Genomic DNA, 23,696 nt, shown 5'->3' on the forward strand with positions numbered 1-23,696 from the left:
AAGCTTCTTTTTTTTCAATTAAAGATAATTCTTAGTAAGACATCAACGATATGAACTCAATAGATTGTGGATCAAACTTAGAATTCTATGATACAACTTGCTTCAAAGCTAAAGTTGCTTTAAATTAACTTCAGCTTGTTGTACAGTATATAAGGTCAGGACTACAGGACCTACTACAGTATGTGCCTCACTTATTGAAATCTGTTCTTACACTTTTCACACACTTTACAGATGTTGACAAAGTCACTCTTGCAGTTGAAACATAACTAAGCCCGTAGGACACCCCAGTACTCAATGTTACATTTGAACTTTGAGACTTTGTGTGACAAAACAGTTTAATGATACAATAGTCAAAGAATCATAAAGAACATTTTTGTATACCTGAGATGGATTCAGAAGACATTTAAACAGTTATCTATCTATTATGTGCTATTGGTGTTGCATCTCTCTTTTTTGTTTCAGCCTCTCTTCTTGCAACGTGATGTCCAGAGCTCTGAGCTGTCTCAAAAAGCCGTGATTGGGAAGGATGCAGCGCCGCTGTCGCACATGCTCAATAGCATCCACCACACTTAGGCTGTGTTTCATCATCAGGTATGCCAAGACCAGAGCCGCTGACCTGCTCCGACCCATCACACAGTGCACCAGCACCTTGTCTAGAACAGAATGAAGTAAAGATAGATGGGTCCATTAGAAACAGAGAGAAGCTTACAGGCTTCTTCTCCGGAGAATAATCTCAATTAAAAGCTTTGATTTCCTCCGGGACTTACTCTGTGGGTGACTGAGGGCCTCGTGGATGAACTGGGTTGTAGAGCAGAAGTACTGGGAGATATTAAAGGTGGGTTTGTCATCAGCCTCCACACCGAAGTACTGGATGTCCACGTCAGTGTAGTAATCAGCACCAGTCAGAACGTTATTCCACTTTCCCTCTGCTGCATTAAGGACATGTGTTATACCCAGATCCCGCAGGCCAGGCCGCTCCAGAGCTGTTTTCCTGTTTCCGTGTGACACACAGTCTCATTCTGAAGCTGTCTTTAGAACCACAAAGCCATCTCAGAGTGTGTTTACTCACTCATCCCCGATGTAGATGCTGGGCCAGACCTGGTTGACATGAGCATACTGAGCCCCGGTGCTGGTCCACAACAGCTGCTCCAGGGCTAATGTTCCCGGTGTTATGTAGTCACTTTCTGGGTCCACCTGCACCGCTGTGTACGGGTTCCTGCCTCTGGACTTCACCACACAGGAGGACATAGCTCACCTCTGCTGCCCAGAATACACACACACACACACACACACACACACACACACACACACACACACATCCCTGAACTTATGAAAAGCAAAATGTCTGCACATTGTCATCTGCTCCCCAAGCTGTGAAGATATCAACTCTTAAACACCAGGGACATTTTTATATACAGTCTGAGAGCTGCAACCATCTGTCTATTAATCGATGAGTACATTTACAGAACAATAATCTATTTATACAGCTATTAATCGTTTTAAGCAATAATGCCAAAAATGCAGTGGATCCTGCTTCTAAAATGTAAACACCTGCGTTGATTTTCTTTTTGACATTAAACTGGTATTTCTCACAAAACAAGACACTATAAGTAATCCAGGAAAACAGTGTTGTGATGTTGCAGGATGAACTAAAGCTGGCTATGATTATTTCAGGTGTGTGTTACTCATTAAATTGTCTGTTTTAAGAGAAAACACTGACGGCCTATTAAAGTACTATGGCAGAGAGAAAGTGCTTACCTCTTTCTTATAACTGTTTAAAGCTTTAAATCCGTTCCTTAGCAGGATCGCAGACCAGCACCTCAACTTTTCCTCAGTGGATATGTGTGAACAATGTGTATGTGTGTGTGTGCGTGTGTGTGTGTGTGTGTGTGTGTGTGTGTGTGTGTGTGTGTGTGTGTGTGTGTGTGTGTGTGTGTGTGCGTCTGTGTGTCAACAGAGACCTCCCTCTATAGTAAGCTTGAAGGCTGAACTACAGATCTGGAATGGTAACTGCTCCCTCCGGCTCTGTGTTGAAGATGATATTTTTAGGCAGCTGGGCTACAACACCTGACCTCAACAACGTCACACACACACACACACACACACACACACACATACAAACAGATCCTTCCTCATAGCCTTCATAATATGATCTGAGTCCTCTAATGTGACAGTGATTATTTTCCTTTAGCCTGTATGGTAAATAGAAACACTGAATCATGAGAAACAATGAAAACAAAAATAAGATTAGTAAGAGTGGCATGTTGCTTTATCATCATTATAGGAATGTCAATAATGTGTGGCAGGTGTGAGGAGGGTTATTTCTGGAGACATAAAACTGAAAGCATTCAGTTGGTATATTCTACTGATTGTTGTTGGGGCAGAGATAATAAATGAGACTTCTTCTTGTGACAGATGACACAGAGATGGCATTTCCATTTGTCAGACGTGATTGGTGTTACATAAAATGTGGATTCAAATAAAACAGATGCCTGACAAGGGTGAAAGGGCATGCTCCGTCATGATGAGTCAGCGTGGTCCTCCTCTGTGATCTGCATGCTCTGTGGACTGAGGCTCAGCACCAACTGCCTCAGCTGCTCCAGAAATCCAGAGTTGGGTCTGATGTCTCAGTTCAGACTCACAGCGTCAATGGCCTTCCGCCAACGACGGGCCCTGGCAGATCAACAGATACGCAAGAACCAGCGCCCTAGAGCGGCTGACGCCCATGGCGCAGTGCACAAACACCTTCCCTTGTCAAATTTGTCATCAGTCTTGTCAAAATAGGAAAAGCACCTTTGTAACTAATACCATTAAAGATGGCTCTGTTCTAATTAAGTGTTCCAGTAAACCATAGCAGTGTGAAAGTCATGTGAAACTGAAGCAACTAAATGGAATTCAACCATCATTAATTGTCTTACACCTGTTATTTTTCTACTGTTACATGTCAAAATGTCTCATGTGAAAAAGGTCTACTTACAAAAATGACACAAAATTGGTGCAGATGTCTTTGTTTGATGTCTTCAAACTATACATAACCTTTTAGATCATCGGACATTGAAAATGTCTCCAACATGAACTTAATTATTATTAGTGTTTTTCATTTGGAATTGTTATTTATTTATTTGTTCATGTTTTTATTTTGTTTTCCAAAAGTATGACAGATTTAACAAACCAAAGTTGGCAGAAAATATGTTGAATTAATAGTGAAAAAATAAATGATTACAAAAGGACATGAGGAAGCAGAAATTATTTAAAAAGAAAGAAGATATAATATCTTTAGAATAAAGATGAGCAGAGTAACGGAGGAAGAGTTGGTGTTGAGATTGCTCTCACTGTCAATCTGTGCAGTTGACAGTTTTAAATATAAAACATTTAATATAAAGATAATTAAGATGCTAAGTAATAATGATTCATCATCAGTTGAGTATGAGCCTCTCTGTAATTCGCTAACATGTTTAAAAAAGTTACTATAAATAAAGCAGGAACTAAGCTTGTTCACATTATGTATTCTGCAGTTGCATTTGCATACGGACCATTTTTCTTCAGAGCACTGTCTATGAACTATGCAGCATGGCTGAAGAAAGGTTGCAGGTTAAACTCTGGATGTTCTGCAGCTTCAACACCGTGGTGTTTCCCTTCAAGGTCACTGTAGAGCTTCTGACCTGTGTTGATTCGATGTTGACCTGCTTCCGCATTTAGTATGTGAGTTACACCCAGAGATGAGAGCGTGGTTTCATCTAGCGCCACAGACCTGCAGACACACACTACATACAATCTGATTCATTTTGATATCCTTTCACGACAATTCAAGCTGCTGGTTGTGATTTTTCAACTCACTCATCTCCGAAGTACAGGTTTGGCCAGACTTGATTGATGGGTGCCACTGGCTTCCTGTCCGTCCAGATCATTTTCCTTAGCTCGGTCAGAGACGGAGTGTCCTCCTCCAGGCCTGAGTGACCTCTGTAGCAATAAAGATGTGTGTGTGTGTCTGTGTGAATATGTTAGTGTGTATGGCTTTGTGTGTGTCTGCGTGTGTCTTTTACAGTGTTTGGGCCTGTCTTCGCCTCCTCCTCTCCCTCTCCAGGCTCATGTCGAGGCTGCGGAGCTGCAGCAGGAAGCCTGAGTTGGGACAGATGTCTCTGTGCGGCCTGACGGCAGCCACCGCCTCCTGCAGGCTCAGGCCCTCAACAATCATCAGGAAGGCCAGCACCAGGGTCGCAGAACGGCTCACGCCCATCAGACAGTGAACAAATACCCGTCCTGGGACAGGGACATTCCCCGTTACCTTCAGCCCCAGATACGCACTATTATTGCATTGGATTGTACAGGTGTACGTAAATCCAATCACACACACTGAGATGATGTAAGTGTGACCAACTTGCCTCCCATGGCCAGTGCAGCTTCGATGTATCGTGCTGTCGGGTAAAAGAAAGGACTCAGGATGAACCCTATTGCATCATCAGCCTCCACCCCATAATAATCCACTGTCATGTCTCTGTAGAAACGTGGCCCGGTGTTGACGTAGAAATGGGTGTAGGAGCCAGGGTTGGGGGGTCGGTGAGCAGCATTTATAATGTGAGTTATGCCCAAACTGTGGAGAGCGCCTTTGTCTCGAGCCGCCACCCTGAAACACAATCGCACATCCACTTCTGAATGAGTGAAAGATGTTTATATGTGTAGTATGTGTGCTTCACTTCTGTATGAGTGAAAGATGTTTTTTATGTGTGCATGTTATTGTGTGTGAACCTACTCGTTGCCTATGTAAAGGTTAGGCCACACTTGATTGACATGTCCTGTAGGACTTCTGTCTGCCAATAGGAACTCCTGCAGCTCTGAGACAGACGGAGGTGCATACGGTGGATCCCTAAGAGACATCCTGGCATACACACATACACGAAAAGCACATACTAGGTGTTAACTTCTCGCAATGACCTTCTCTTAAAAACCTTAATGCATGCAATCATCTTCAGTGGTAAAGCAAGAGAGAACAGACTGAGCAAACAAACCCAAACTAAGCTATTTCCACCCTGAATCGTCCAACTTACGTCACTTCAAGGCAGTGCAAACTCTTCTCCTCCTGCGCTCGCTCATATTTCTCTATAAACACTCACATCTTCATATGACTGTTTCCTTTTATAACTCTGTAATCATACACTCATCAGTGGCAAAACAACCTGCCAAATGCAGTAGTTCATGCACTTTAAAACATGTTTAGTCCATTTTGACGAAACGTCTGTAGTCTCATTCTTATGGACAACAACCCTGTGAACTTTAACATTAGCTCACTTGCTTAGTTTCCATGACCACATACTGTTATGTAATACAACACTGCTCTGTATGTGTCTCTATGTTGCAGAGTAACGCCTGCGGCTCTAAAGAAATACGATCACGGCTGTGAATAACATTTACCAGTGACGTGTTAACTTTAGCAGCATGTGTTGTGTTTACATCATAGGCCACTGAGTTATTTAGCATGAATCAAACATGAAAGTTATGCTCGTTGCATTGCGTAACAAGAAGAAAAAGTAAAAGGCACATTTGGCCTAGAGTATACAGTACTTACGGATAAGTAAGTGTAGGTTCAGCACTCTCTTTGCTCCTTTAGATGACTGTAAAGTACAACAGTGACCGTCAACATAATGTCAGCTTCAGGTTGAAAGAAATCTTCAAGACACATTTCTTTTGTCATCAGTTTGAATTAATTTAAAACTCAATAAATGTAATTATTCTTTATTGCAATCTTTTTTTCAGTCATATTATATTATCCAACTTTGATTCATCATCAGTTTAAAATATGTCACATTTTTAGTCATATGCACCTTGGTTGTAATGAGTCCACATTGAAATCCATTTAGACAGCTGAGATTATTTGCTATATTTTTGCGAAAATGTAATTTTAATAACTGCAATGTACAATGTTGCTAGTTTCTTTCAGAATGGTAAGGCAATAGGTGATACAATCATGGTTTAATTCAAATGATTAGTAAGCTTTTGATCAGAGAAGACATGACTTTGTTAAATTATTTGGCTGTAACAAAAAACAACTCTCTCCCTTATTAAGCAAACTGTAATGTTTTGTCAAAATGTTGCAATGTGCATAGTTTAAAACATATTTAAAAATAATGTTTACCACTCATTTTATATCCATCCAGCCAGAATATTTCAATGAAATATCATAACATTTTTTAATGACTTGAGTCGTAAAGGCGTATTTACAAAGCTTGGGAATTGAACATGCCAGAGAACAATGAGGTAACATTTGAGAACAGTTTGAATATGGAAATAAACCACTGAGAAATATGCCGCTTAAATATTTACAGTATTTCCCATTGTTGCTGTTCTCAGAAGTAAAACTTGTGCATGAAAAGTAGACAACCTTAGAAATAAATTACAGATATTGTCTGTACTTTTTGGAGACAGGTCTCACATTAGGTCTCTCTCTCTCTCTTTTCATGTCTCTAAAAAATTGAAAGAGTTTAGTGGAGGTGAATGTCAGATGTCAGAGAAGAGGACACAGCCGCCGTTTGAGTGTCAGCTGCTCATCCAGCTTGAGGAGGAGCGACAGGAAATTCCGGTTGGGATAAATGGCTCGTTTTTGGACGACATGCCTCAGAGCATCTCTGAGAGGGAGACGTTGCCGCAACATGAAGTAAGCCAGGACCAAAGTGGCTGATCGGCTCATGCCCATGATGCAATGCACCAACACTTTCCCTGTAGAGCAGGATGGAGAATGAGAGAGCAAATAGAACAGCTACATTATAAACGTGTGGGTGTCACATTCATAAACTGTACCATCTTTGCTCTTCAGGGCTTTATGTATGAAGTCAGCCGCAGGTTTTAAGTACTGACTGAGATCAAAGTGGTCTGAATCCTCTGCTGGGATGCCAAAGTAAACGCAGGTGTCCCCGTAAAAACTCTGGTCACCGATGCTGCCCTGCTTGTAGTGTGCAGCATTCAGGACATGAGTGATGCCAAGTTTATGTAATTTCTTTCTATTCTGTGCAACGGCCCTGGAACACACACAAAAGAGAAGAACCAAGGGAACAAAGAGGAAATGTGTCAAGGAATGATGTTAAGATGCAGTTACACAGATTCAGTACTTTAACAAGCTAATAAAAATGACCAATTTCTCTCTTGTAGAGCTCATGACGGTTGCAACAGCCTCTATAAACACAAGACACTCACACATTTCCTATGTACAGGTTAGGCCAGACTTCATCCACTGGTGTGAGCTCCAGTGTGCAGGAATCCAGGATGAGCTCCAGTTCTTTAATGAGCACCAGGTCTTGGTTGCTCCCTGACATTCTCCCCGGACACGGAGAGATCCTCCAACAGACTGTGTCCACTGTCCCTTGACCACCCGAGTCTGCAGCTCAGTGAGGGACGAGAGCAGGTGGTTGTTTGAATGCCGCTTGCCTCTAAAATTAGCTCCCTGTGTTCGGTGAGTTCCCTCTGACTGGATGTAGAGTTATTTAATGTTGCTGTTGCATTGATTGGTCTGATGCCAAAGGACAAGACAGGGACTTTCTCTGTGGCCACTGAGGTCATATCAGGAAAGGACAAGGGAGGGGAGGGGTGGACACAATTGAACTGTTTAGTGTATACATGGTACAAATGGAGACAGTCTTGCATGGTGTGAAAGAGGACATTGACTTCGGCAGACTAAGGAAGGACAAGTCTATGGAATTATTGCAGGGTTGCTCGTCGCTTTGTTTTATTTAGCCTCATTCGACCCTTCACCCTGCAGCCTTCGGTCCAGGGCTATGAGCTGTCGCAGGAAGCCTCTGTTTGGGAAAATCCAGCGTTTCTGTTGCACACAGCGTGTAGAGGAAAGAAGACTGAGCTGGTGATGAATCATCAGGTAGGCTAGGACCAACGCAGCCGAGCGACTCACACCCACAGCACAGTGCACAAACACCTTCCCTGGACGTCATGACAGAGACAAAACAAAGACAGTGAAGATGCAGGTAACCTCACAGTACCTGGGAAAAACATATGTGGCAGCTTACGGCACCTCCTGATGTCAAAGCCTGGTGGATGAATTCAGCAGCAGGGTGGAAAAAAGGTGAAAGGTCAAATGTTGGCAGGTCGTTGGCTGGGATGCCGTAGTATCTCACCGTGGTTCCATAAAAGTCATCACTGCCCTTACAGCACAGCTTTCCGTGCGCTGCGTTCAGCACATGAGTGATGCCCAGCTGCCAGAGCCCCAGCTTGTCATGAGACATAGACCTGACACAAATACCACATTTGATGCACAATTCAGATGCATATTGATGAACCTAAATAAGGCACAGGATACTCACATGTCCCCCAGATACAGGTTGGGCCACACCTCATCTCCGTGGCGACAGGAGCGGGGAGCTGAATGCAAAACCTCCTCCAGCTCCTGGAGAGACGGGGTCGTCCACGTCCTCTTTGAGTCCTCTGTCGCACATGTGCACTTTTCCTCCTCTTCTGGGTCTGTGTTGGTGACGTTTCCCTGCTCAGAGTCTTGTCCGTCACGTCTCACCTCAGATAACAGTTGTGTGTCTGTCATTTCCAGGTTTAAATGGTGTAAAACCACTGTTATTTCCCTGCTGCTGTGTGTTGCCTTTGCTTTGGCTGCTGCAGCCTCTGACTGTCATAAACAGGTGGTGCAGTTTGGCACAGACTCACAGTCAAACTCTCACTCGTAGAAATGTGGTTGTAATTAAATTAATGCTTTGAAAACCACTGCTTGTGTTTGTGCTGTCAAATTCAAACCAATTAGTTCATGAAATCCACCTTCTTTTTTTTAAATGCAGAGAAACATAACTTGTGAACAGATCCAAGTTTTACCCAAACATGGCCAGCAGGTGTCAGTGTGCTTTCAGCAGCCCCGCATAAGCTCACCAGCTCTTCTTTACTGGTGTTGTTTATGATTGTCTCTTCCTGTTTGGTGTTTCTTAGTTGTCAGAAGCATGTTGGCCATGAAATACCCCAGAGAGACAGCTCATCGACACCCTCTGCCAGCACAGTGACAGTGGATTGATGGTAAGAGAGGCGACTATCACCTTTTAAAGTTAGTTTGAAACTACTACATGTACTTCCTGTGACTTGTTTGTTCTCATTTGTGCCTTTGCTTTTTGTTCAAGCATAGAAAGTAGTGTCTAAACTTTTCCACACCAACATAGAGATGTGACTCAATCGTTCACAGTTATCTCATGCTGAAATGTAGCAGTCTGGCGTGTTGTTGTGGTGCTGTGGTGAACAGACTATGAGCCCTTTGTCAAATTGTCTCTCTCACACACACACACACACACACACACACTGAAGGTCTGTCTCTCTCACAGCTGTGTGTCACTGCTCACTGGCTCTCACTGTAAGCCAGCTAAACAAGCTGACATGGCACTTATGAATCCCCAAGTAAAGCCTTGGGCGGAGAAGCTGCAGGATGTTGCCAGTAAAATCTAGAGGCCAGTTAAAAATAACTTATTTCTCTGTGAGCGAACACAGCAGCAGCTACTCAGGTGAGTTGCTTTAGGTTTCAGACATAAATATTTAACATTGATCAGTGGATTCGCTGAATTTGACTGCCCTGTATGGATCCCTCGCTCGCAGTCGGCCACTGTATGATCTGCATTATTGAGGGTATACGACTAACTGAAGTTGGTGTGATGATCTTTGGGAGGTTACTGAGAAAATCAAATTTCCTGCTGCTTTTGAAACAGTGTGTTGCAATCAATAATGTGATGTCATATCATGTGTGACTCAAGGCGACACTCCCAAGAAAAAATGAGTAATGTGTGAAACATTCATTGATAATTCAGCTCAAATACATTCAAGTAAGTTACAGTAAAAAAAGTGTTTTACTTAACTCATATCGAAACTTTTAGGACTAGAATAAAATGTTTCAGATTACGATATATTTTTTGTCTTGTATTGCAAAACTGACTGTTTTGAATCAAGCTTAAACAGTTAATCAGTTTAGTAGATTAACAGATAATTGTTGAAGTCGTTTTTCATTTGATGGTTCAAGCTTTTGAAATATGAGGATTATGGCTGCAAATAATTATTTTCTTTATCAATAAATCCGCTCACTTTTTTTCACACTTTTTTACAATAAATTCTCACACTAGAAAAGCTGAAACCATCAAATATTTGAACCGGTTTTGGACTGTTGGTTGGACAAAGAAATGCAGCTTTGGGATGTGAATTTATCATAAGACCAAACCTATAATTGTTTTTTTGAGAAAATAATCATTAGTTGCATCCCTGCAATTTGAGTAGTTTCCAGATCCAGTAGGTCATCAAAGAGGAGACTTAGTCTGTAATTCTGCTTACACAATTACTGTAACTGTTTAGATAACCAGCTGTAAAAATACAGACTCCTTTATGATATCTCATCATAGTAGTATTCTTTGATAAGTACAACGCCTCCCTACAAACCAAGTGCTGTACTGATAACTGAAAGATGCTTACTTGGATGATTTTAAGTCTGTATCTGCTGTACAGTCAGCATGTAGACTATCGCTCGCGTTCAACAGTTAAGAGTCGTGTTGGTGGAGCCGTGCAGACCTTTGGAGCAGTCGGGAGGACAGGGTGACTCGAACTGTGGTGAGCTTATCTCAGGGTCAAAGGGCAAAAACGAGGAAAGGAAGAGTGTTTGGTCAGTACCTTTAGTCTGTCTGTGGGAGAGGAACTCTGTTTGTTTTGTGGATGGTTTGTGTCTCACTGCGTTTTTAATAGTTATTATGTAATAACACTTATGGAACAGAGTTCACACTCAGGAGGGGTTGAATTCCTGTTAGTTTGTCTTGGTTTGAGCCTGCTTTATGTGGATCAGCGTGTCATACTTATACTGAAAGCCACTGCTCTGCAGTTCACAGACCTGAACACAGATGCCGGGTCAGTCAAGTCAGATAAGTGCTCAAACAAGCACAATTTTGAAGGTTGAACTAGAATTGCAGATACATTTCAACTAATTCTTTCGTCTCTAATATATTACAGTTTTTATAACTTTTGGACTGTTGGCTGAAGACTTCATTTTGGGCCTTATAAAACAAGACATTTGAAGATGTCATCTTTGTGTTTTTTTTTTATTTGATTGATTTGATATTCTCTGACTTTTAATAGACCAGACAGAGAATTGATTAATTGAGAGAATACTCTGCAGGTTAATCATTAGTCGTAGCCCTAACTCATTAATTCAAAGGGTAAATCGTTGCTGTCAAAAGAATGCAAATTGAATAGAAATGTAAATGACTTTCAGACAGTTTTTCATCCAAACAGTAGACTGGCAGTGACACGGACAGTGATAAAATCAAGAGGTGAAAACACAGTGGAGAAAGAAGGGGTGCTCAGTGGAGCCCTACATGACTTAACACTGTATATGTCTGTTCCTGCAGTGGCATGGCAACATCAGAGGACAATGTGAGCTCCTGGAGCTGTAAGCAGGTGGCCCGCTGGCTGCAGGAAGAAGGTTTCGGGGAGTATGTGGAGTTATTGTGCGACCAGCACCGCCTGGACGGCCCCAGCCTGCTGGCTCTGACTGAGGCCGACCTGCGCGGGCCTCCGCTGGGACTCTCTGTGCTTGGAGACATCAAGAGGCTGATCATAGCCCTCTGTCGGCTCCAGAGACAGAACCAGGCCCAGCTGGAGGAGCTGGGTCTCCAGCCCACAGACAGTCTGCCCGCTGGGCTCCCGCTGGGGGCCACAGGGGGCGAGTGGAGCTGTGACGGAGCCGACAGGAGGTATAACGGAGGCGATCGCTTGAGTAACGGGACTGAGCTGAGGTTGAGGAACGGCAACAGATCTGCATACGATTCTGTGTGTCATACACACTCTAACGGGAGGTACAGGCAGCACCTGGCTGGCAGATTGGACCCAGAGGTGTGGAAGACAATCATCAGTGCAATATATGTCTTTTTTGTGTTTGGATTCACTTCTTTTGTCATGGTCATCGTACATGAGCGTGTCCCGGACATGAGGACGTACCCACCGCTGCCTGATATATTTCTGGACAGGTATAAATACATCCAATGCATGTTGAACAGACTCCATAGTTCATTTCCACACATACTCTCCTGCACTCATATCTAATCTGCACACTGATACACATGTTTTTGTACTCTTGACAGTGTTCCCAGAATCCCTTGGGCTTTTGCAATGGCTGAAGCCTGTGGCCTCATCCTGTGTTACATGTGTCTGCTGGTCCTGCTCCTCCACAAACACAGGTAGTCCAACCGTACCAGCTATTCCCATCGCTGATGCACTCTGCACACATCACCGCTAAAATACACAGAACATCTGAATGCATGCAGGTTAAGAAGTGCTGTGCTTTATTTCAGGTCCATTATCTTCAGACGGTTGTGCTCTTTGATGGGAACTGTGTTTTTGCTTCGTTGTTGCACCATGTTTGTCACCTCGCTCTCTGTTCCTGGGCAGCACCTGAAGTGTGCCAGCAAGGTGGGAAGCACCCGTGAGATTATTTGTTAGTTTACCAGTAAATTCTTGTTGCTATTGGCAATGTTACAGTTTATTCTTGACTCTGCGTTCCCACTGTGATAACTGATGAACAGCTGCCTGTGTGATTCACAGCGTGACTGATAACCGGTGTTTTTTGTTCCTCAGACGTACAGTGATTCCTGGGGAAAAATCCAGAGGGCGCTGCTGATCTGGAGTGGAGGTGGGATGACGCTGACAGGCGTCCAAACGTGTGGAGACTACATGTTCAGTGGACACACTGTTGTCATCACATTGCTCAACTTTTTTGTGACTGAATGTGAGTGTAAACTCTTTTGTTTGCCTTCAAAATGTTTGACTTTAGAGTATTTCAGTTCAATTAAATAAAATTGAATTTGTTTAGCCCAATATCACAAATCGCAAATTTGCCTCAGAGGACTTTACAGTTTGTACGACATACAACACCCTCTGTCTTTTCTGATTTTCAACTAATCCCATGAACATTAAAACAAATAATGTTTTAGTCCTTCTCTCACTACTTTCTGACTTCCCTCTTTTGTCTGTGACTCTCAGATCCAAGCCCAATGGTTCTGTATTGAAAGGATGCTTTAAAAATTGGTCTAAAAAAGGCTAATTAATTTCCATAAACATCTGGGCACTGTAGGTTTTAGTAAGCATTTGTGAACCAGGAGTAAATAGTGCATTTAATGGGGACTATTTTCAACTCAAAATAGACAGTACCCATGTTCATTATAATGCAGGAACATGCCACCCAGTGCAACAATGTGACTCACTGATGTGTTTTTAATAGGTTTTGGATGACACAGAGGAATAAGCTGTAGAAGACTTTGAATACCCTGGGTACTGCTATATTTAGTGAATAAATTGTGCGTTTGTTGGGCAGTACTTTCAGCCATGGATTACTACACATTTGCTGTGGAAGTCAGTATTTACAGCAGCAGGACAGTGTAGATGAGATTGTTGCTGATTGCTGATTTTGGGATTTGTTGACGAATAGAGAAAAATGTAAACATCTCTATATCCTTTAATGATTCCTTTCAATTGCAGACACTCCACGAACCTGGAATCTGATTCACACCATCTCCTGGGTGTTAAACCTGTTTGGGATTTTCTTCATCCTGGCGGCTCACGAGCACTACTCCATCGACGTGTTCATCGCCTTCTACATCACCACACGCCTCTTCCTCTACTACCACACATTAGCCAACACTCGGGCCTTCCAGCAGAGCCGGAGGGCGCGCATTTGGTTCCCCATGTTCTCCTTCTTTGAGTGCAATGTGAACGGACCTGTCCCCAACCAGTATCACTGGCCCTTCAACAAACCTGCCTTCATGAAAACTCTGATTGGATAGAGGAAGCTGCACTGTACATGGACTGTAATACTAACGGCTGAATGAGAAACTATACTTGAGATGCTGCTTCTTATCTCTGGATGGTTATAAGTTTATTACGTGGGAGTTTTTTCCCCTCATTTGTATAAATGGGCGATTTTTTTTTTTTTTTTTGTTAACTAATTCCGAAAGTTAGAAGAGAAGATCGAAACCTCTCTCATCTGGTATCGATCTTCTCATCTATGAGTTGGATGAGAAAGTGAATAAGTGTATTTCCCAAAATGTTGAACAATTCCTTTAAATGTAACTTTACGGTACTACCATCAGGCACAAGAAATGGGGTCACTCATGGGGCCCAGGTGCGGATCATTTTCTTGTAGATTTATTTGCCTTTGATTAATCACTTCCGTTGTTCATGTTCCACTTTGGAGATGTTTAAGTTTCCCTGGTTTGGGTTGTTAGTCTCCCTCAACATCTGCAGTAGAAAACTGATAAGGCTTCACACAGCTGTAATGAAGTTTGATACTGTAGTGTTGCTGATAAGAGATTCAACATCTGTTGAGTAACTACTAACAAAAGAGGCAGTTGTTTCTTTTGGTGTGCAAGAGGAAAAACACTTCCTGTTCTCTGCTGAAAGAGCTCCGTTTTATTCTCTGTTTCTTTCTTTCATTTGCACTTTATAAAGTGAACTCTACAGCTTTGTTGTGTTTGATAGTGTCACCATTGGGATACATTTACTCAACCAAATATCAAAACATTTATTGTAATGTTCACTTTTGTCAATCAGCCCTTAGTATAATTGTTTTTATCCTAATTTGATGCCGTGTTGTTGTTTTTTTACGGATCGTTAATTGTGAAATGAGTAAAGAAATGTATAGAGATGGATTTTGTTGAAGCTTTGTTGTCCAGAGTTTTCCTCTGTTGCACAGTATAAACTGGCTTTTTGGATAACAAAAGTTCCAAAGTATCTTGTTTACTACGGCATGGATGATCCAAACTAAATCTTTTTAATTGTTTACAATGCGTGGCTTTATTTGCAATGCAAGTAATCTATCTCTGCCTTTTGGCTCAGCAATAAAAGTTTACAGATAAGTTTACAGACAGTGTTTATATTTGAGACTGTTTCCTTGGTTGCTTTTTCAATAATGGAATTATTTTTGCATTTGTTGAATAAAATCAACTATAATATTATTTTTAAAAATCCAGATTTTTTTTGTAAAACTCAACACAGTATCTATGGGTGAAAGTGATTCAGTGAGGTGTGCCCTTAATATCAATATTACCTACATGCTTCTCTTACCCACCTTAAAACAAATATTTGATAACAGTCACATTGCTACTCAAATATTATCAATAAAGATATGCAGGGGTGCACGCCTAAGTATAAAGCCTTCATTAGAGAGTTCTCACTCAGATCAGCTTCCTGTTGACCGGCTCACATCACATTTGAGGATGGTACGTAATTTACACCTTACAATTGGGAAAGCTATGAAAATGTATTATTTATTTCAGGTCTTGTATTGTGGTTTAATTTATTTTTAAATAAAAAAAATGCTGTATAGATGTAAATATTGATAGATACATTATACTTTTAAGACATCATTGCTGTCAGAGTGTACTTAATTATTCATTATAATTGGAGTGCACAGTTGAGCTTTACAGTTACCTTTAAATTCCTGCAGGATTCAATTGGAATCCCACTGCACCATATATGTTATTATTAATATAATTGTTTATAACAGAAGTCATGGTGGTGGTAAAAGATAAGTCAGATATGGTTCATTATCAAATAATGTCAATAGTGATTACTTTTCACATGATTATTACACACTTGTAACTACTGAAGATAAGATCAAATAATTTGGTCTAAAATATTTTTCCAAATCTATTTTTTGCAGACTAAATGACATCTATTTTTTACATGCAGTTTTGCAGACATAATGCTTTTTGCTTTCAAATTTATACATAAAAGTGCCTTTTTGTATAATTCTGAATAATTTGTAATGGTGGCAAATCCCTTAGATATATATGCAAATAGTTACTTATTTTTTTTAGGAGATCTTAAAAGGATGACAAATAAGTGCATAAATGCACTGCAGAGCCTATAAAACAGGTATCATGTTTACAGATGTCTTTTATTTCACTCTTTCAGGCTTCTCTCCATGTTTTTGTTTGTCTGCTGGGACTGGTTGTCCTTTGCCACTCTCAATGCTTCTTCCAGGAGTTGGTGCTGAAAGATCTGAATAACCCTCCAAAAGGTGTGTCGACATGATAACATTTGGAAGAGACACAATACAACAACAGAGTGGCAGCATCTATGTCCATCAGTGGAAAGCATCAACCAGCTGTCAGCTGACTCAACACTTATCATAAAAAACACACCTGTGCGCTCATTGATTCACACACAATAAGTTACTACAACGTTATCAGAGCTTGATAAGTGGCTGAACAGCTCCTATTAACTGTGTTTTTTCTTTCTTTACATGTAGGGTGTGTGGACAAGGATGGAAAGCAGCATGCTTTTGGCTCTGAATGGGACAGAGACTGCATGGCGTGTTCTTGTACAACCGAGGGCTTGAGCTGCTGTAGCAAGTACGATTTTCATGCTTTGATTTAATACATTACACCTGTTATTTTCAAGAAGGGGGGGGAGCTAAACCTTATGTCTATTATTCTTAAACCAACACTTCTCACACATGATAACAAATTAAAGATGTGTGTATATTCTGTGTTCCACCAAACTAGCATATTGGTCCCATTAGCTGCTATGTTAGTTGCCCTCTGCAAGTGCACCTTTATGAGCCATTTCTTGCAAAGGACCTCTGAAATAAAACTCAAAACTCAAACAGAAAAACATTTCCCTTAAGAAATGATGTACTGTCCCTAATTGGTGCAAAACCATTTCAATAAGACAGTAATAAGTAAGTAAGAAGGGGTAATATTCTTTCCTTTTTGTCTCTCAAGGATCCCTGATGCAGAAGCAGTAGATCTTCCTGATGATTGCGAGCTGGTTGTAAATAAGGAGACCTGCTCTGCCAAGGTGGTGTTGAAGTCAGACAGCACAAAAGAGTGTAACCCAATGTGAACTCACGACAAATTTACCTTTACATGTTTGGGAAAACTGAAGTCCAAATTTGTCAGTGGTCTTTTTTATGATTCATATCAACTATTTTAGGGTGTGTATATAAACCCTAAATCACCATTAAACACAGACTAATCAATATTTGTCTTGCTTGCCATGTTTTGAAGGTTTTTGACAATAAAGATAAAACCTAAAAACCTGCTTGGCTCTGTTTCTTCTTGCCTGCTTTATGTCTCTGTAACAGCACCTACAGCAGGTGTCATTTTCGGCATGTAATTGAATAAAACCACCACTGTGTGACAGCAGAGCCCAATACTCAGAGGGTCTCTGGCACCCAAAGGTCTCTTACAGCCCAACTCTAGTGGAGCAACCGCCGCCTGTTGTCTCTGACGGAAACGTTGTGGCGGTTGTGATGTTCAGCTCCATCTCCAACTCTCATCTCTGTGGATTCACATCTGTCCAGAGCGTCGCTTCCTCTGTCATCTTGGCATCACAGACACTCCGTCAGCGAACCCACCACGTGAGTGCTTTATTTTTGACAGATAGTAATGATCTATAACGTACAATAGTGATCTTTGTCAGTGTCTCTTTTTAGTTAATCAGTTATAAAATCAATGCTACAGTATGTTAAAGCTACAGTCCGCTTGTAGCTTTTTGTCCACAGATGTGCATGTATACTGTATTCCTGCAAATGTTTTTGAATGATGCATTGAAACAATAGCAACCTACAGAACATTTTTACTGAGAACATGCATCCAATTTCAGCAGGGAAACTGAAAAAGAAAAACAGAAAAAGAAACATACATATAATATATGTACATGTTTAATGTACCTTGTGGAAAGCCCGTCTCCAGACAGCATTCATAATGATAACGTTTTGTGATGTATCACCCACAGTCCCTGGCACTCCCAGCAATAATGAGGCTCGGGTCATCATTTCAGGTGGAGAACACAACACCGTCTGTTATCCTGCTCCTCCACTCGCAGGAAGCAAGAAAATTGATTCTGAATAGTTTCACTAACTGGGTGTGTTGGATATGACTGCAAAATGAATTTACAACCAAGGGATTCCAGTAAGTGATAATATTCACTGGTGGTCGGGTGTAAAGCTGTAATAAAAAGGGAAATATGTTTTTGAAAAAGCACACTATAAAAACTAATCTTTTAAGATGCACATATTATATGAATTTTGCACAGTGACTATAGTATACTATAGTATTTAGAGGTTAGGCTTTCTCTTTGATTTCCTGTCAAGCACATATGTGTGCAGGCTGTCTCCTTGTGATTTATATTTTCCCACATATTCATTTATAGTGTAATTGTCTAATTCATGACAAGCAAATCCTCTTGTCACACCCTCCAGGATTGCTCAAATTGTATCTACAGTACAGACCTTGAAATTAGGTCATGAAGTTTCCAAATCTAAAAGGAAACTTGTATGAAATGCGATGGTGCAGTCACCAAAAGACCATCTTAACATGCCATGGTATTGCTACAGAGAATATTTGATAAAGAATAAGTGAAATTGTCATGCAGTGTGACAAAATGCTTTATCAAGAAACTACCACAGAAACAAAAATATTGATGACAATATAGGTTCGTAAATGAAAAGGCATTGGTGCACAGCACGACTCGCTCTCAGAAAAATACAGAAGATAGAATCAATGTGAGTCTGGTTCAAGAAAAAATGGCACACTCTCTTCACTGTCAGAGACACTGTCATTATTTTCTCTGAGATGGAGGACACTTTGTTGAGGCAGAAAAGAAGAATATGATGGACAGAGCAGAGCGGCACCAGGTCACGGTGTTCCTTATCCTGCAGAGATTGTGCTTCGGTAAGGGGACAATAATGATAACACATCTACTTGCTGGATGTGCCTTCCAGTGTCACATCATTGCAACATGTTCAGGATCATAAATGCCTACTAATGGGACAGTTCTCCTTTTTCTCCTGCTGGTGTTCATGATTCCTCTGCTCTGTTGCAGCTGTTTTGTTACATCTGGTTACTGGTGACATTGCACTTGCCTTTCCACCATGAACAAAGGGTGATCAATGCTGTACCACCCTGCCTGCAGCTCACTCAACACACTGACAGAGTTGGTTAGTAATGATGCAGTGTGAAGTGACTGATAGCTAAGTGTGTGTGTGCCGTTAATGGAAAATGACAGGCTCATTTTCTTTGCGATGCTGGTTTTCACAGCACATGGCAGAGGTTTCAGGGGAGAGAGCTGGAATCCATTTTTAGGATTCTGACAATGTCATGCCCTTTCACTCCGTGACATACTACATAATTTATTGTGTACTTGAAAAATAGAAGGCTCTGCTCCAACGTATGCATAGTAATTTTATTGTCATTAAGCTATTATGCTCAGACTTGAAACCTGACTGGAGGGTTCATTTGTGGGAGGAGAACTGACAAGTCTGAGATCTTAAGATCGGTAAAGAAGAGAAAGAGCGTGATTGTTAAGACCATGGACTGGAACTACTCTGTGCAACTGCAGTAGTACAAAATATAAAAACTAAAGTGAAAAAAATTACCTTGTGTACATGACAATCACATTTGGCAAATTATAAAGTGTGTAAACAGTTTAATTGCTTCATAATATTTACCTCATAATGGTGTGTAACATTTTTATAAGTGTATTTTGTGGAAAATCAACAAAAAAGAATGAGGCCAACTCAAATTAAACAAGACTTCACAGCAATGTTATTGGTTCCTTGAAGCTGTATCATGTTCACCATCTTAGTTTAGCATGTTAACATGCTGACATTTGCTAATTAACACTAACGTCGCACAAATGTTGATAGTTTTTTTGGTATTGAAGGTAGTTTTTTGCAGTATTGGACACATCGAAAGTTTTTATAAGTGGTGATTGATGATGGCCCTTAACCTTGTAATGTCCGCCCGATTACCATACACCTTTTGTCCTCTGGGATCAAAAATGACTCCGCCTGGTTTGACTGTTATTTAAAGCATATAGTATAAATTGTCAATCAATTCTTTTTTACACCTTTAGTCTTACTTCAGTCCAACCCATTACCACACATTTTCCCCCTCGTTTTGGAATTCAGGGCCAATAGACCTTGTTTACATAAAAGTATAGCCTGTTTTTGAGGGAAAATAAAATGAAACAATGAATTATTTTGACTTCATATTATTTTAACTATTTGACTTATCACAGAGTGGTATCTTGTAAAGTTTAGTGAGGATGCTGTTTTTTAATCATTTTCATTTTTCTAATGGCAGCACATAATCACACTTGTTGTCCCCTGGGGTCAAAATTGACCCCATCTGGTCTGACTGTTTATAAAGCATAAAGTATAAATTATCCCCCGCCTCTGTGTTTCAACTCTTTAGTCAACTTTATTCCAACTCATTACTGACATATAAAACATGTCAACATTAATTTCTGAAACATTTAACCCTCCTGTTACCTTCAAATTTACTAACACCTTTTATCCTGGGGCCAATTCGACCCCAGCAATTTGAACTTCCAGAAAATGATTATAATTAAAATTGCTACCCAAGTTTATGTGTTAGGTACTTTGTTTTTTGTTGACTACCTAAACAGCCCTTTAAATAAAACAACCCCCCGCCACCCAACCCCTTATACATCCAGAATACCTGTTACGCGACTATGGAGAAATATGCAGATCGCCATAAAATCTCACTGATTGACCTAAAATTGGAAAGAGATATTTTTTGGGTGTTTTAATGGCTTTACATATCAACATGTTGAGTTTATGTTTACCCAGTTGTCCCCATTAAATTAGGAAAAGTCATTCAAAATGAAGCAAAAAAAATGATGTCTCATTTATTTAGAGACATTAAACATTGCATGGGGTCCAATTAGACCCCGGGACATTACAAGGGTTAAGACAGAGAAGTCATATCAATTGCTCCTCCGGGAACAGTGAATTACTAATATAATAAAATGTCATGGCAATCCATTTAACAGCTGTTCAGACAAACATTGTCCTCCAAACAGTCATGTCACTAGCATGGCTAAAGATAGAAGATAAGGGCATGCTTGGCAATGCTCTTTTAAAACTAATCCTACAATGACTAAAATAGAAAAAAAAGTCCTCACTTCTTTGCATCTTTCCTAAACTCCTCAGCCACAGGATCCACTTCTTGCCTTTCTTTCACTCTCTGCTTCTCTCAGAACAACAGTATCACTTCCACATGAACACACCTTTTGATTTATAAGAGGGATTGCTGTGCAAGTGATTACTGTTTTTTTTCTCCCTGTGTCCCTCTATGCTTTCTATCTCTTTGTCTCAGATGCATATTTTAAGAGGACTGGGATGGACAGTTTGATCCTGGGGGCTGGTGACACTGAAGTCCTGGTGAGATGTCCTTTGGTGGCAACGAGAGCCAGTCTTCTCCGTCAACAACAGCTCCAACTCTGCCCTTCAGCAGCTCCACCTCTCCTCATTCCCCACCATGGGAGGAGGGAAAAACCACTAATGAGTCTGTGCAGGAGTGGTTGGGGAATAAGACCCTGCTCCTCTCAGACCTCGCTGTTCTTGTGCATGATGAGCAGTGCCCTATGTCTCCTGTCCTCACGGGGTGTCTAGTCGTGTGGTACAGCATGACAATGGTGCTGGGGCTGGTGGGGAACATCAGCCTCATCTGGATCATCGCCCGTCGCAGGGAAAAAGTCAATGTCACTGGCATTTTCATCTGCAACCTGTCATTCTCTGACATCTTAGTGTGTGTCTTCTGTCTCCCCTTTACTGTCATTTACACGCTAATGGACCATTGGGTGTTTGGGTCGCTGTTATGCCGGCTGGTGCCGTTCATCCAGTGTGCGTCTGTGACCGTGTCTGTGCTGTCTCTGGTGTTCATTGCTCTGGAAAGACATCAGCTCATCATTAACCCCTCTGGCTGGAAGCCAAGCATTTCTCAGGCCTACATTGTGGTTGTTCTCATTTGGATTCTGGCCTGCTTCACCTCCTCACCTTTCTTGGCCTTTCAGCTACTCACAAGTGAGCCCTACAACGTCATCCTGCCCCAGTCTCCGATCCATCACCAAGCCTCCCCTCAGGCTTATCTCAATGCATCTCCACCTCAACCTGTTTACTACACATACAAAAACTTATCTCTGCTTCCAAATTCATACCACACACTTTTTTCTTATGCCCCCGCCTCTCCACACATGGAGGCCTGTCTGGAGCACTGGCCTTCCCAGCAACACAGGCTTGCTTACACCACATGGCTCCTTCTGTTCCAGTACTGTGGTCCACTATTGTTGGTCCTGCTCTGTTATGTTAGAGTTTATGTGCGCCTTCGCCAACGCAAAGACATGCTGGACCGCGCCAGGACACCAGAGAGCCAGAGCATGACTCACAGCCGCCGAATCAACATCATGCTGGTCGCCCTCATCACAGCCTTTGCTCTTTGCTGGCTGCCGCTCACCATCTTCAATGTGGTGTCAGACTGGAATCAGGAGGCTCTGCCCATCTGCAACCACAACCTGCTGTTCTCCCTCTGCCACCTGCTGGCCATGTCGTCCACCTGCATTAACCCCATCATCTATGGCTTCTTAAACTCCAACTTTCGCCAGGAGGTGAGAGAGGTGCTCCTGCACTGCCGCTGCAGTCAGCTAGAAGAAGAGTGTGAGCGTTTTCCCATGTCCACTGTGCACATGGAAGTGTCCCACATCTCCGTGCCTATTAGCTGCAGGAGCAACTCTGTCTGACTTTAATGTTACAACCTGAAGGATCCTGCTGTAGTAGGATATAGTCACATAAACTGTAAAGACTAACTTCTGCTGTTTGTTCTACATTTTAATGACAGTAACTTACAATATCTTTGACATTGACTTAAAGTGCAACATTTTTATCAGTGGTCTGAAGTGAAGTGTGCTGTACAATGTTGATTTATCTTCTTCTGCTGTAGAAAAAAGGAGTGCATTAATGTAAAAAAGAAAAAGTTTCTGAAGAAAGTGTCATTTCAAACTAATCTTTGCTGTGTCCCTATTAGACGCTTCATGCTAACTGTATACAGTATACTTTTCATAAAGTAAACCGAATTGTTGGACGTCAATTAAACTGTGACTTTGGAGAGCTACTGCCCCACTACGATCATCAAAACACCGAAATGAGGGATGAAGGTGTTCATCCCTTCAGTGGAATCCCAGAGACCGAAGTTGTTCTTGAGGCTTGTGGCGAAGCAAAAAGCTATTAAGAGACTTTCCTGTATGTTGTTTTTTTATAGTGCTTCTGTTTTATTTCTTACATTTTATTTGTTCTTTTGTATACATGGCATGTGTGCAGTGAATTAATGTGTACATTTTGTGATTAATGTGACTCATAAAGGTAAAATGTAACAGTTTATAACAATGTTAAAATATAAATTTGCTTTAGATGAGTTGAATAAATAAATAAATAATACCAAATGTGTTTACACTTGGCTTTTAATTGAATTTAAATTCTGTGAGACTGTAGGGCAATTCCTGGTTAAATAATAAAATCAGTGGAACTATATGCTGAATATTTTATTAGCAAATCTTTTTTAACTACTACCTCAGAATCCTTATACTCTTTTCTGTATTAAACAACATAATATATATTGTTCTTGCTGCATGGCAAACATGTGAGACAAATTAGAATTAGTTAAAGCTTTCTAGGATTGGATAAAGTTTGTCTTCCAAAACATTGTTGCTATCCAACCTGTTAAGACTGTCAAATGCATATTGTTTACTGTATATATTGTATATTGTTTGACTTGTCTGAGGCAGGCTGTGTCTGCAAAGACAATGAGATGTCTGTTGAGGTAATTCTTTTTTTTTTTTTTGCATATTTTTGAGTAATGATGACAAGGACGACACCA

At 41.1% G+C, this 23,696-nt stretch overlaps 7 protein-coding genes and 1 pseudogene across 9 annotated transcripts; 3 read left to right on the forward strand and 5 right to left on the reverse strand.

The window, feature by feature from the left end:
• Positions 1-40: 40 nt before the first annotated feature.
• On the reverse strand, positions 41-1,936 carry LOC137881522 (dual specificity phosphatase 29). The gene is made up of 4 exons (XM_068723505.1): positions 1,759-1,936; positions 1,070-1,257; positions 768-991; positions 41-653 (listed from the first exon to the last, which is right to left on the reverse strand). The coding sequence occupies exons 2-4, from the start codon at positions 1,246-1,248 to the stop codon at positions 430-432; spliced, it is 627 nt and encodes a 208-aa protein (XP_068579606.1). The 5' UTR covers positions 1,249-1,257; positions 1,759-1,936; the 3' UTR covers positions 41-429.
• A 583-nt stretch (positions 1,937-2,519) lies between these two features.
• LOC137881541 (dual specificity phosphatase 29-like) lies at positions 2,520-3,992 on the reverse strand (annotated as a pseudogene).
• Positions 3,993-4,039: 47 nt separating this feature from the next.
• Positions 4,040-4,875, reverse strand: LOC137881532 (dual specificity protein phosphatase 13B-like). The gene is made up of 3 exons (XM_068723516.1): positions 4,751-4,875; positions 4,383-4,624; positions 4,040-4,260 (listed from the first exon to the last, which is right to left on the reverse strand). Exons 1-3 carry the CDS (start codon positions 4,873-4,875, stop codon positions 4,040-4,042), a joined length of 588 nt encoding a protein of 195 aa, XP_068579617.1.
• An 871-nt stretch (positions 4,876-5,746) lies between these two features.
• On the reverse strand, positions 5,747-7,713 carry zgc:153981 (dual specificity protein phosphatase family protein). Of its 2 annotated transcripts, none has more exons than XM_068723571.1 (3): positions 7,186-7,713; positions 6,793-7,010; positions 5,747-6,711 (listed from the first exon to the last, which is right to left on the reverse strand). In XM_068723571.1, the coding sequence occupies exons 1-3, from the start codon at positions 7,302-7,304 to the stop codon at positions 6,500-6,502; spliced, it is 549 nt and encodes a 182-aa protein (XP_068579672.1). In that variant the 5' UTR covers positions 7,305-7,713; the 3' UTR covers positions 5,747-6,499. The 2 variants fall into 2 exon arrangements, with proteins under 2 accessions (XP_068579672.1, XP_068579680.1); XM_068723579.1 differs by having other exon boundaries at positions 6,850-7,010; positions 7,186-7,317.
• A 1-nt stretch (position 7,714) lies between these two features.
• LOC137881566 (dual specificity protein phosphatase 13A-like) lies at positions 7,715-8,584 on the reverse strand. Its single transcript, XM_068723558.1, has 3 exons — positions 8,304-8,584; positions 8,015-8,229; positions 7,715-7,923 (listed from the first exon to the last, which is right to left on the reverse strand). The coding sequence occupies exons 1-3, from the start codon at positions 8,534-8,536 to the stop codon at positions 7,715-7,717; spliced, it is 657 nt and encodes a 218-aa protein (XP_068579659.1). The 5' UTR covers positions 8,537-8,584.
• Positions 8,585-8,925: 341 nt separating this feature from the next.
• On the forward strand, positions 8,926-14,966 carry samd8 (sterile alpha motif domain containing 8). Of its 2 annotated transcripts, none has more exons than XM_068723538.1 (6): positions 8,926-9,012; positions 11,367-11,984; positions 12,099-12,194; positions 12,309-12,426; positions 12,592-12,742; positions 13,492-14,966. In XM_068723538.1, exons 2-6 carry the CDS (start codon positions 11,371-11,373, stop codon positions 13,794-13,796), a joined length of 1,284 nt encoding a protein of 427 aa, XP_068579639.1. In that variant the 5' UTR covers positions 8,926-9,012; positions 11,367-11,370; the 3' UTR covers positions 13,797-14,966. The 2 variants fall into 2 exon arrangements, with proteins under 2 accessions (XP_068579639.1, XP_068579648.1); XM_068723547.1 differs by lacking the exon at positions 8,926-9,012 and adding an exon at positions 9,384-9,488.
• Positions 14,967-15,158: 192 nt separating this feature from the next.
• On the forward strand, positions 15,159-17,058 carry msmb (microseminoprotein beta). The gene is made up of 4 exons (XM_068723591.1): positions 15,159-15,230; positions 15,928-16,033; positions 16,265-16,367; positions 16,740-17,058. The coding sequence occupies exons 1-4, from the start codon at positions 15,228-15,230 to the stop codon at positions 16,858-16,860; spliced, it is 333 nt and encodes a 110-aa protein (XP_068579692.1). The 5' UTR covers positions 15,159-15,227; the 3' UTR covers positions 16,861-17,058.
• A 233-nt stretch (positions 17,059-17,291) lies between these two features.
• Positions 17,292-23,220, forward strand: npy4r (neuropeptide Y receptor Y4). Its single transcript, XM_068717718.1, has 2 exons — positions 17,292-17,377; positions 21,144-23,220. The coding sequence occupies exon 2, from the start codon at positions 21,214-21,216 to the stop codon at positions 22,561-22,563; it is 1,350 nt and encodes a 449-aa protein (XP_068573819.1). The 5' UTR covers positions 17,292-17,377; positions 21,144-21,213; the 3' UTR covers positions 22,564-23,220.
• Positions 23,221-23,696: the final 476 nt, after the last annotated feature.

Source organism: Cebidichthys violaceus, unplaced genomic scaffold (genome assembly GCF_023349555.1).
Source record: "Cebidichthys violaceus isolate CVI_PGR_0920_01 unplaced genomic scaffold, fCebVio1.0.p SCAF_10, whole genome shotgun sequence".
Classification (NCBI taxonomy): domain Eukaryota; kingdom Metazoa; phylum Chordata; class Actinopteri; order Perciformes; family Stichaeidae; genus Cebidichthys; species Cebidichthys violaceus.

Bases quoted from the DNA above. Each gene is read 5' to 3' on its own strand.
- LOC137881522 (XM_068723505.1), bottom strand. From the start codon at position 1,248: ATGTCCTCCTGTGTGGTGAAGTCCAGAGGCAGGAACCCGTACACAGCG. The intron at 992-1,069 runs GTGAGTAAACAC...ACACGGAAACAG, and splicing joins AGCATCTACATCGGGGATGA to GAAAACAGCTCTGGAGCGGC. The intron at 654-767 runs GTAAGTCCCGGA...ATTCTGTTCTAG, and splicing joins GGCCCTCAGTCACCCACAGA to ACAAGGTGCTGGTGCACTGT.
- msmb (XM_068723591.1), top strand. The intron at 16,034-16,264 runs GTGTGTCGACAT...CTTTACATGTAG, and splicing joins TCTGAATAACCCTCCAAAAG to GGTGTGTGGACAAGGATGGA. The intron at 16,368-16,739 runs GTACGATTTTCA...TTGTCTCTCAAG, and splicing joins GGCTTGAGCTGCTGTAGCAA to GATCCCTGATGCAGAAGCAG.
- samd8 (XM_068723538.1), top strand. From the start codon at position 11,371: ATGGCAACATCAGAGGACAATGTGAGCTCCTGGAGCTGTAAGCAGGTG. The intron at 12,195-12,308 runs GTAGTCCAACCG...GCTTTATTTCAG, and splicing joins CTGCTCCTCCACAAACACAG to GTCCATTATCTTCAGACGGT. The intron at 12,743-13,491 runs GTGAGTGTAAAC...TTTCAATTGCAG, and splicing joins CAACTTTTTTGTGACTGAAT to ACACTCCACGAACCTGGAAT.
- npy4r (XM_068717718.1), top strand. From the start codon at position 21,214: ATGTCCTTTGGTGGCAACGAGAGCCAGTCTTCTCCGTCAACAACAGCT.
- zgc:153981 (XM_068723571.1), bottom strand. From the start codon at position 7,304: ATGTCAGGGAGCAACCAAGACCTGGTGCTCATTAAAGAACTGGAGCTC. The intron at 7,011-7,185 runs GTGAGTGTCTTG...TGTGTGTTCCAG, and splicing joins AACCTGTACATAGGAAATGT to GGCCGTTGCACAGAATAGAA. The intron at 6,712-6,792 runs GTACAGTTTATG...CCTGCTCTACAG, and splicing joins AGCCCTGAAGAGCAAAGATG to GGAAAGTGTTGGTGCATTGC.
- LOC137881532 (XM_068723516.1), bottom strand. From the start codon at position 4,875: ATGTCTCTTAGGGATCCACCGTATGCACCTCCGTCTGTCTCAGAGCTG. The intron at 4,625-4,750 runs GTAGGTTCACAC...ATTGTGTTTCAG, and splicing joins AACCTTTACATAGGCAACGA to GGTGGCGGCTCGAGACAAAG. The intron at 4,261-4,382 runs GCAAGTTGGTCA...TCCCTGTCCCAG, and splicing joins AGCTGCACTGGCCATGGGAG to GACGGGTATTTGTTCACTGT.
- LOC137881566 (XM_068723558.1), bottom strand. From the start codon at position 8,536: ATGACAGACACACAACTGTTATCTGAGGTGAGACGTGACGGACAAGAC. The intron at 8,230-8,303 runs GTGAGTATCCTG...TATTTGTGTCAG, and splicing joins AACCTGTATCTGGGGGACAT to GTCTATGTCTCATGACAAGC. The intron at 7,924-8,014 runs GTGCCGTAAGCT...CATGACGTCCAG, and splicing joins CCAGGCTTTGACATCAGGAG to GGAAGGTGTTTGTGCACTGT.